This window comes from Topomyia yanbarensis, chromosome 2 (genome assembly GCF_030247195.1).
Source record: "Topomyia yanbarensis strain Yona2022 chromosome 2, ASM3024719v1, whole genome shotgun sequence".
NCBI lineage: Eukaryota > Metazoa > Arthropoda > Insecta > Diptera > Culicidae > Topomyia > Topomyia yanbarensis.
In genome coordinates this window covers 115,600,705-115,612,803 of record NC_080671.1, presented here as the reverse complement: position 1 = coordinate 115,612,803, position 12,099 = coordinate 115,600,705, and the positions used below count along the sequence as shown (strand labels likewise).

At 36.9% G+C, this 12,099-nt stretch overlaps 1 protein-coding gene across 1 annotated transcript in view; it reads left to right on the top strand.

Annotated features, from left to right (window-relative positions):
* The window catches only part of LOC131679266 (uncharacterized), a 358,718-nt gene extending 353,746 nt beyond the window's left edge, over positions 1–4,972 (top strand). Inside the window, exon 8 of the mRNA XM_058959973.1 lies at positions 2,716–4,972. Coding sequence (XP_058815956.1) covers positions 2,716–2,840 — 125 coding nt within the window. The 3' untranslated portion in view covers positions 2,841–4,972. The remainder of the gene's footprint in view (positions 1–2,715) is intronic.
* Positions 4,973–12,099: the final 7,127 nt, after the last annotated feature.

Sequence of the window (12,099 nt, the reverse complement as noted above, 5' to 3'; positions counted from 1 at the left end):
TATAGCACTTTTTGATCCCCAAAAGTACTCCTCCGTAAGAGTCTTCTCGATCCAAGCGAATAATGTTAAAATTGTGGAAGTGTAGGTCTATTTCTGAAGTAAGCCATGTCTCGCATGGTGCAAATAATTTAAGTTATTTAGTAAGATTTTAATGGAATCGATTTTTGGGGTAATGCTTTTTACTGCGGGGAGAAAGCTTATCAAGATGCTTTTAAGAGGGTCAGAAATATTTAGTGCTGTAAAAATACGATCCACAATGTCAGAGAAATTTATTAAACCAGCGCTGGTTTCTTTCTCTGGTTGAGATATGGAAACACTTGGGGTTTTAGATGTTTCTGCAAGTGTTGGGAACTCCTTTTCTGAGCTCAGATTTCTGAGACCGGGAGTGACTTGCTTCGGTTTTGCACCAGTACTTCCTGGAGTAGTAATTTTAGGGGGACCATGAAGTGACTTCTGGCCTTTATGACGAAGCTAGAGAGAGGAAATGTTCCTCCTTTTTCCATTGCTTCTAGACACAGCAGAAGATGTTCCCTCCTGGGGTTCATCACAGTCGCCTTCACCAGTAGACAAGTTGGTATAGATGTTCGTAGAGGCCGGTGGCGTAGCTATCTTAAGCATTTCTGCAAAAGATCGCTTAGAGCGTCCCTGAAGGGAACGCTTAAGATTCTCCTCGCGCTATTTGTACGAGAGACCATGCGAGTTTCCCCCACAGTAGAGACACTTTTCCACATCCCTTCCACAAGAATCATCCTCATGATTTCCACCGCATTTCCCACAATTGGCCTTATTGCTAAAATGGAAGGTTGTGTGTCCCAATTGTTTGCAATTAGTACAGTTCATGACCCGCGGCGCAAAGAGGCGAACAGGTAGACGAACCTTGTCAAAGAGGAGGTAGTTAGGTAGAGCAGAACCGGCGAAGGTCACCTGATAAGAGTCTGAGTTGACGTATGTTTTCTTCCCGTCAGCTCTGAATGATGCTGAATGCAAACGTTTGCACTCCAGTATCTTCACTGGCTTAAGCATAGGGTCTTTGAAACAGCCAGTCCCATATTTCAGCAGGTCTTCGCAACTCAGTCTCGAATCCGAAGCGGCCCCACGGACTTCAACCCTGTTAGCTGGTATATACACCCTGTACTCCTTCATAAAGGGCGCATAGCAAGCAATATCGTTTGCCTGAGTTAAACTGTTTACAACCCGAAGCTTATCAGGGCGAATATTCGATATTTCTGTCACGGCCGAATGATCCGTCAGAACTCGAGAAATCTGCAGCAGATTCAAACACTTTTTTGTCTTTGGTCCGGAAGAAGATCACGATTTTGTTTCGACGTTTATCTCACCTTGAGATGAACCGCTGTTAGGGGAAGTCATTTTTGCACGGGCCTATTGCCCAGTGCACGTTATTAAGACAACCAAGAAGGGGAAACGTAAACTAATACTTAACTTGTATCTGTAACAGTATCCAGACAGCTTACTTGAAAAACACTGCTTCACTGGCCACTGGCCGGCTAACGGTACTCAGAAGCAGAAACACAAAAGAAGGGAAAAAATACCTCGACGAGGCAAGGAGTGCGCAAGATAACCTTGAACGCGGATTAGCACTACTCTTTGTAGCTACACGCTGGAAATAAAACACTTGTGTCTCAACCGAACGCTCGAAAACGAATGGCGAAAATGCCTTGATCTACGTTACTGTCAGGGTTACCACTATTTTTTGGAGAAAATCTGGTAGTTCAACAAAAAATGTCTGGCAAAATCTGTCACTTGACAGCGACCTTAAAGTCATCGAAATTTTGCATACATTTTGGTCTTCATAGAACGTATATTAATCAAATATGATCAACATTTCCAGAAATTGTGTGTAACAACTTCCTTAATTTAAAAATCTGATAGAATAAAAAATTTGACTTTTTGCTAGGCGCTTAAAAAAAACTCTACTGTTCCAGATAAATTTGGCATCAAGGTAACCCCGCTGGGTTGTAACGTAGAAATCAGAATATCTGGAAAAATCTGGCAAAATGTCTGGTTTGGACTAATGTCTGTTCAGTTGAGAAAAATCTGGAAGTTTCCAGATAAATCTGGAACATTGGCAACGCTGGTTGCTGAGTCTATGTAAACATGTTTTTCGTTACTCTGAAGAGCATTTTATTAATATTCACGATATTATAAGACAACTTGTCGATAAGCTTAGACTTTGCATCCACCAGTAATACAAATTGATGGACTCGACTAGATTAAAATGCGTTCGTTATTCGGTCAAATGACGTTCTGCTAAACGACATTCGTCCAAATTACCCATTTGGCCCAACGGCCGGTGCTGCCCAATAGCATTTTGCCCTCGATTTTATTTTTTTTGATGACCTGAAAAATAGAAGGTTTTAAAATTTTACTGCGAGATTTCAGAGAAGAGTTCTAAATTGAGGTTTGTCTCTGACAGTAACATTTTAACATCATATTGTAATGAGAAATCAAATATTTTTCTGAATTTACGCTTCTTAATCTGTTTATTTTACATCGGTTGTATTTTCCCAATTAACTAGCAATTTCCATCACAATCTCCTATCGATACCGATAATCACTGGTCTTGTATGCTATTATTTACTTGGGATCATTCATTCATGTTATTGTCACAAAATGATATTAAAAAAATAAGTATTTTTATGACCTATTAATCGGATTATTTTCTCCTTCATCTCTCTCTGTCTACCACATTCCCAGGTGAAAATCCGGCGGCGATGCAGCACGGCGACCACGGTAACGCTATCCTGGCGGCCGCCCATATCCACCTGCTGGCGACAATTGTAACATATCACGTCATCAATTCGTTATTATGTGCCCATTAAAAGTGTATTGGCGAATATGATTGCGCACCCGTTTACGTACATGCACAGAGAGAGAGAGGTTACGGCAAGACAAGGAAGGGGCAACGAAACGAAATTACAGTGTGGAAACGGTTCCTTTTTTTTCAAACCCCCAAACGGACAAACGGAAACCCCGGTTTCCCGTTGAACGCGCCCTGCGCCAAGCCAACACACGGGGCTGCTGAATGGGGAAGGAAGTGAGCATCGCCGCTTCAGGTGCAAAAGCACCGTGAGATATGATAATGACAAACGCAAGTAGGTATAAATCAGGCAACCAACGCACGGGAAAAATCCCCCGACAACGGTGGTCCATTGTAGAATGAAAAGTGAACCAAAAAAAATGTGGAAAATGGCTTTTATAACAATTGTATGGTAATAGGCAGTAGAAAATACCGGCGTAGGGCAATGAGCTGGGTTGAGTTGGTGCGACCGAGAATTTACATTCACATTACAGAGATAAAATTAAAACGTTTTCTTTATTTAACCCTCACTCTTAGAAAAAATGAAAATTGCATTTTTACGTAAACAACGTAGCGACGTATTTTTCTGTCTGACAATAGGATTTTACATGTTATGATATCTAAAATTAAATATTGCGGCTCTATTGATGTAAAACTCAGACTGAATAACCTAAAAACGCCGAGCAACTCACATTTTTACATGTTAAATTAAATTAAAATTTATGTGAATTGGGACGCTCCTTTTATGTGCATCTGGCAAGACGGAAAGTTACAAGATTTTTTTCTGTGTAATCAGCGACAGCAATCTACCTGAAACGGAGATGTAGGATATGAGCACTAGACTGCCCAGAAAAATGATGAATTTTTGAAAACTCAATCGGCCCACCCCTGAGTCGATTCCTAGTCCCGCCAGGAGTACTTGCACCAAATTTGAAGCAAATCGGACAAGTATAACTACCGGACCAACGTGTCTGAAGTTTGTATGGGATTTTTCAACAATTCACATGGAAAAAACTCACTAGTTCGTATTTTCGCCGCTAGGTGGCACTATATACATCGTATTATCACTGTAAGTAAAAATAAGAAAGATAATTTAATTGTCCACAACTTTGTCGAAGACTGCTAGTAAATCCGGCTTTGTTAAAAGTAGTTATTAAATTTTTAACGAAGTAATGTCTGAGTCAGTTTTGCATGGGGCCTAGCAGTGCATGGTTGTGTATCAGTGCTCGAGTCCCGCGAACTATACATTTTTGTGATATAAGGGTTAGATTTAGCTGAATAGTATGCTTACAAGAATTGTAGTAAATAATACGAGTTATGTTTTGATTAGAAAATTTTAGTTCCACCTGTGACCGCATAGAGGGCGCCACCACTAACTTTTCATAGAAGAGAGATAGAGTATCAAAATATTCGGAAGAAATACTGAAAAATACCTGTTCTGTAACTTTGTAGAAGACAACAAATTTCTATCTCTCTTCCTTGAAAAGTTAGTGTTGGCGCCCTCTATGCGGTAACATGTGGAACTAAAATTTTCTAATCAAAGTATGACTCGTATTATTTACTATAATTCTTCTGAGCATACCGTTGAGCTAAACCTAACGATTATTTCACAAAAATGTATAGTTCGTGGAAATCGAGTACTGATACACAACCTTGCACTGTTAGGCCCCATGCAAAACTGACTCAGACATCACTTCGTTAAAAATTTAATAACTTCTTTTAACAAAGCCGGATTTACTAGCAGTGTTCGACAAAGTTGTAGACAATTAAATTAGCTTTCTTATTTTCATGTAGAGTGATAATACGATGCATACAGTGCCACCTACCGGCGAAAATGCGAGCTAGTGGGTTTTCTCCATGTAAATTGTTGAAAAATCCCATACAAACTTCAGACACGTTGGTCCGGTAGTTAGACTTGTCCGATTTGCTTCAAATTTGGTGCCAGTACTCCTGGTGGGACTAGGAATCGACTCAGAAGTCGGCCGATAGGGGTCATTTTTTTCCTGTCACTCTAATGAGCACCTTTGCACAAGCTTGATTCCCACTAGAAAATAACAAAACAAATTCTTGTTTCCTAATTAGTTGACTTTAAGTTGTTTGTCGACTGTTGTTAATTATTCTGAGGATGTTATCGGCTGAATCAGTCAAAATAAAACGGCAAAAACGAAGTATTGCTTTTTAATCCTCAGGATTAAGAAGCAATACTTCGTTTTAGCCGTTTTATTTTGACTGATTCAGCCGATAACATCCTCAAACTAATTAGTTGATTTCAACAGAAAAATGAAAAATGTAACTAAATTTTCTCTTAATTTTGCGAGATTCTCAAATAATAGTTATTGAAAATTATTATTGATTTTGATTCAAGACGCACATCGAAATGACAGCAAAGTAGCCAAGATGCACACCTTACTGAAATACATCAAGGTAGCGACAGCAACTATGTTCATACACGCTGGGCATAACGGTTATACCGGTAGGTAGTTGTCTCAGCTTGGAAAGTTTGTTTTAGCCTGGACTCAACTACCTGAACCAGTACACAAAAAACAGAAATTCAACTGACTTCATTTTCTTTAAACACATTTCAATAAAGGAATGATTTTGATTCACATTTTTTTTTCAATACATGTATACTGAAAGTTGAAAGTATTGTCGAAAATTGTCAAAATCATTCTATTTCGGATTTAGTCGATTGTATAGTAAAATTTCAATTATTAACAAATGTAATATGCAATATGATAATTATTTTTCATCTTTTGAGATTACAAACTCATCTATATGGAATAACCATGAAGTTTTTTGTAGTGCTGGCTGACTAAATAGAGAAGAAATAAAAATTATACCTTTCATCTAAAATTGAAATCATTAATCAATTACCAACAATCCTTAAATACCTTTGGCTAGTTCATCTCATTTAACCCATTATATCCTAGCGTATGAAATTTCATACGCAGAACTATCCATCGTTTATCGTGTATTTGCTGTAGAATTTTGGAATCTAACTGCTTTATTATTGCACTAATGGGATCTTTACACCTCATATTTCAATGTGAAACAAGACTGCCGCCATTTTTGGTAATTTTATTTACATTTTTGAACCGTGTATAGTTAGGGCAAATGGCGGCTGAAAAGTAAGCAATACATTTAATTAGATTTTATTGTTGGACTTCGTTCTAACAATACCATTATGTGACAAAACGTTCCCACAGGTATAAAAGAAGTGTTGTCTATCAGAAAATACGAAGAAATATGTGAAACAACTCAAAATTTGTTGTTTTTATTTAATCGCACGAAATTTTTTGCACGAGATATTTTCATTCTCAAAACCATTTTAAGCGGCGATTTTATTTTTCCCATAATCTTTGATACATTTTTTGATGGAATTGAAGATATCACTGCATTTGGCTCACTTTTTGAAACCCCTGGGATATAATGGGTTAAGAGTGCAGTTTATTAAAAGATAACACTATGAGAAACATAACTCTATATTCTATTTACGTGTGAATTACTTGCATACGGAATATTTCAACAATTCAATTTCATACCTTCATCCGTCATTCGGTGAAACAAATCGTTTGGAATATCCTATGTTGTATTTTACGATGAAGCAGTTTTATTTAACAATGAGATCCGTTGAATTCCAGTCGTTTGTGTCTTGGCTGAAAAGGTAGTGTAACGGCATATGCAATTGTGTCTGGACTAAAACAAGCGTTACAAGCTGAGACAAGCGTTTCAAGCTTTAGCTCAGGTAGGCTTTTTAAGTTTTGTGTTAGGCTGAAACGTTCGTGTCCAGACTGAAACTGACAGCATAAAACCAACAGCGTTGGATTGTTGTTTTTAACAAAAACTTAGTTCGCCCAAATATTAACTAGACGAAACCAAAAACTCAATATTTTTTTTAGTTGAAATTATGATGAATCGGTTTTCCGTGTGGCAGCCAATTTTCACTTTCATCTACTTTACCTTTCATTTTAAGGGGCCCTATTCTCCTTTACCTAATCTAACAGTTTACCACTGGTTTGGCCGGTTTAAGTAGAGAAGTTGGATGAATGCTTCGGGTAACCGAGACATCGCTCGGTACCACCCAGATGCAAGAGGCGTTCACACATGTTATGTGAGCTGTTTGCATTTAATATCAAACTGGTGCCAATTTGGTGTTAGTTTGGGTATATAGTCTAACTGGCAGCAAGTTGTTCTCAGTTACTGACGAGTGGAACACGAAACATTCAAATCCAACTTCTTTAAGTTAGGTGTTGTGCTCTTAAGCGTAAATCGGTACATCCAATTTTTTCTCCTCAGGAAAAAATAAAGCATGCATATGGATTAAATATTTGACCTCTTCAACTTCGGAGCAATGAAGATAATGATAATAAATAATAATAAAAGAATACATTTTTTTCATTTACCAAAATCAGGCAAAAATTAAAAGAGAGCTACCCTACTTTCTAAACCACCAGAACACATTGCGAAAACAAAAATGAAACAACGCCTTACGAAAAAGCGTGCGTGTAAGTTCAATTTCATTATTTCCTCCACACACTCGTTTTCGCTTCGAGATTGAGAACGAGATTAGTAGGGGAGCCCGGTTCTAGCTGGCGGTTGGGGTAAGTTGGAGGAATCTCTTTTTCTCTGCTTCTTCTTGTGTACCTCAAGTTATGTGAAACCCGTTATCCAATGTGCTTTTGTTGCAAAACGATTTGTTTGGTGGAAGCTGTGGGTGATATTTTGTTTTCGAGCATACCAAGTAAATTTTCTAAATTTTAAATACTTTGCGTTGTTTAGGGTGAGTTTTAATCTATTTCCCGAAAAATTATATTTTTCGATAGCGTGTGAAAAGAGCTTTCAGTATCCGTATAGATATTACATCTAACCACAAACAACAGCTATTTTTTTAATAGTTTTTAATAAAATATGCGGTTGGGGTACGTTGGCGGTGCTGCACGCGGGGCAAGTTGACGGTACTATTTACAGTACAAAAAAAGTTATCAAAAAAAAATTATTTCTGGAATTCACTCCAAAGTTAGAAAATCTTTTTCTTGTGTATCTCGCCAATGTAGGAGACATTTATTCCGGCCAATTGCATGAAGAATTTCGAAAATTTGCTTTTGAATAGTACGGAGTACGCGTCAAAGTCAAAATGCCTGGGTATTGAAACAGAAATATAATAGCAAATGTCATTTAATATAAGGTTTCTCATTCACAGACATTCAGCACGTTCCAAAAGGAATCTTGAAGTAATTGAATCTCCATATGATTGCTTAATTTTTGGCGTATACTAACATACCGCCAACTTACCCCGGGGTCGGGGTAAATTCGCGGGTTTTCCGCGTCACATATTTTTGTCTCAAAAAAAATGGAGACAATGCAGCAAACACTTTAAAAAATCAGAGATGTTGTCAACAGTCTGCTTCTTCATGCCGCGTGTTCTATTTTGCACGATCTACCTATCGACAAAAATTGAAAACTGAAAACACCGCCAACTAGCCCCGATCTCCCCTATCTTCGATATTCGTTGCTCGATTTTGCGGAATTAATATGATATTGGACGACTATTGGTGTGCATATTTTCCGTGTTTGCGGCGTTCTTCGATGCACATTGCTATAACTTCATTTCAGGAAAATTAAAATGAGAATCAAAAGTACTGATTTAAAATTAAAACTAGATTGAATTTTCGTATTGTCATAGAAAAACGAAAGTCGCCACTTCTGCTACTCGCTTCCATAGAATCAAAAGAAGAAGAGGCGTTGTCTTGATTGTTTTGCTTTGTATGTATTTAGTAACGAAGGAGGCAGCAAAAAGGTGAATCTAACGATGTTTCCAAAAGTCGGTTTAATGTTGCAACTATCTGTTCAGTACAAAATGTGCAGAATCCTTCGAGGAACAAGGCCAATTGCTTTAATTTTTACTTTTTTGTGTAAACCTTGTGAATTTTAGCTAACGTCAGCGATTCCATTTTATTGTTTTTATGACGTAGGGGAATTGTGGGAAAAACCGACACCCCACAACATTTCCTAGAAATCAAATTTTTATTCATTTCATAATGATACATTATTATTAGTACGTTTAATTAGAGCATTTGAAGAAAAATTGGATCTATGTTAGTACGCCGAATGTAATAAAAATAAACAAAACATACGACAGCAGCGTTCATACTCGTCTGGATGTTAAATTTCGTTGGTAGATTTTAAGGTTTTAACCGAACAAAAGCTTTTCAAATCACCACATTTTTCACTACCTATTATTATCGGCCTGTCCTATGATCAACTAGGTGCATTGAAGACGAGTTTGAGAAATTCAATATTTTTAATCGCTTTTATAAAAAAAATGTGCGCTGTTGGGGTAAAACCGACACCCTATGATTAGGGTAAAACCGACACGCTGTTAAGATGGTTGTGTATATTTGCGATTCATTTCAAAATACTGGGGATCTTTGTGACACTTCAATTAGCCTATTAGAACACTATAGTATCAACAGAAATGCACAGAAATACTCTTATTGTGTTTATTTCTTGTAAGTCTCTTTAAAAATCGAAAATTGGAATTTTTGCTTATCTGATTCTATCGAAGCTGTTGCTATTTCTGCAAAAAGCTCATCAAACCGAATTTCTAGTGTTCTCTTGGTTTGTCATAGACGAACTTTATCACAATGAGACAGTGATCTTATGTGTAACCCAATAGATCGTTGATGATCAGAGTCCGAAAAATCAAATCTGAAAAAGATAGTTTTACTAAGAAGTGTGTGTGTCACTTATAATTGAATGAATCCAATTAGCAGAACGTAGAACGCTTGCAAATCTTCTCTTACGAAATAATATGAAACTGGAGGTTTCAACGATGTGCGCAAGGATTATTTGGAAATACTCATCAATAAATAATTCTATAGCATAAAATACTCTTATTTATAGTACTACGCTTTCGAACTTTCTTCCCCTCACTACATGATGAAGCAATAAAAAGCACATATTAGCATCATACATACTCACACTTTATTATTCACGCATATATCTCATGTTTAATAAACATAAAGATTTTAATAAAGTGGAGAGAAAATAAATTAAAGGGGGTGTCGATCTTACCCCTATAGGGTGTCGGTTTTACCCGCAGTGCCTACAAAAAGTCACTTTGTTTTCCAAGTTTTACAACCAATAATTTTTAATGAAATTAATTTTGTGAAGCGCTGAAAAAATTAAGTCTTGTTAAGAATTTTCTGAAGAAGAATTCTGCATAAAAACTATAATTTTATTGGTTTGGTGGCAACTTAGAAAAATTGTTAAGCTTAAGGTGTCGGTTTTAACCATAATTCCCCTACGTGCAGTGCTGTACAATCTCACGATGGTCCTTTTTCACTATAGATTGTTTAACTAGGGTTCGTCGCGGTTGCGGTAATTACCGCAACCGCGCGGTATTTACCGCACCCGCACCGTAAAAACTGCGGTGCGGTGAGGCACTTTTTCCCGCGGATGCGGTGCGGGAAATGAGCTTTTACCGCGCGGTATTACCGCAACCGCACTTCAAAAAATAATTGAAAAAGTCTGTAGTCTGCATTAAAAAGTGAATTAAAACTATGACTTTTACCATTTAAGAAGGACGCAACTAGATTTATTTTCTGAACGAATGCTTAGCAATGTCATTATTAGGAACATCTCTCTGTCAGAACGTTCGAGTTTTATTTATTACGCTACAATAAAGAAACATGATAAACATTTGGTCGGTGTTAGGTCAGACCGGACTAAGTGACAGTGAATTGATTTCAAGAAAAACGCGTTTAAAATTTGAATCGCAGCATCCTTTACATTATAATTGGAAAATAATTTTTACCATAATTCTTGTTTATTGTTTCATATTTCAAATCTGGTAAAAGTGGAATGTAGATGAAGAAATTCTTTATCCAGTGCTATCATTAACTCATTTTTTGATGTTTTGCGACTTGGTCCGGTCTGACTTAACACCGACCATTTAATTGCTCTAATTTCCATAGACTTGACAATGATTTGAAAAGAAATCCGAATATAATCTGTATTCGACCTATCGCTACTGAGTAAAGCCATGTCAAGTGATCCTCGAATTTTTCGTAAAATCACCGATCTTCATGAGGAATATTTTATTGGATAGGGATTATGGTGAATAGCTTTTGGTATAAATATTTCGTTAAAACACCTTTTATTCTTTAAGATATTAACCCTTAAACTTTATTGCATGATAAAATTGTGCATTTTATATCTCAAAAACTACTGAATATAATTCAATGATTTTTTGCACACTTATGGAATGATATTTGTACTATTTCATACAAATATTTTTACTGTATAGTTATGTGAATAACGGTACTTTGCATCTATTTAAAAAATTCAATTGCATTTTTTCTTGTGTTCTTCACGCTAAAAATTTTCAATACGCATGTCAAATTATGCGGCAATCTTTCACCTTCCATAATCTGTATTGATAATTTTTCATTTTTGTTCCTATCGAGAGTTATAGAGGATTTTATAACAGTGCGCGCTTTCAACGCACGGCCCACTTTGATGCAGTTCGCGAGAACGTATGTACATATTGGCAACGCCACACGTTGCAACGTCCTAATGCGCATCGCTTTGAAGGAGCGTATCTCATGTGCAAAATCGGAAATCTCTGAGATTAAAGCAAAAAGTCAAGCTTTTCTTTATGGATTATTTAAGGTGAATGCTTTGTTCAGGAGTTATTTAATTTTCTGTCACTCAATACCTCGGACAAGTGCGCTCGGATATTGGCAGCCGATGAGGAAAGTTGAGCAGTAGGCATGTTTTAACCTGCGTTGACATATTTTTTGCAAATTAACATTTTCACCACATTTTGTTGTCAGTTCGTTTGTCAGAGAGGTAGCTTGGTATATTGCGAATCTTTTCTTAAATCCACATTACAACTCTTCAGCCATGCGCCATCGGGCCTTGCGTTAAATTACGCGCCCATTTAATTTGCATCAGTGCGAGTGATAAAACGTTTTGACGTTTGTTTTGGTTTCGATCGCACTCGAGTGTTTCCCATATAGGAAAAACTCGGCGAAATGCTAGACTATCTCAAAATAGACAAAGTTTGCTTAAAAAAACTTTCGATTGTTTTATGTTATAAATATGGGTCGATCACACGAATTATGTATTTCGTAAGAAAAAAAATCATAAATGTGTTCGTCGTATCTGTTTAACCCACCTGACGTATCCATGTGGAGTGATAAATTTAAAAATTATATTGGTCAATACATGTGTGTTACGTTGATGATTAACTGAAATTCGATAAAATAAATAATATC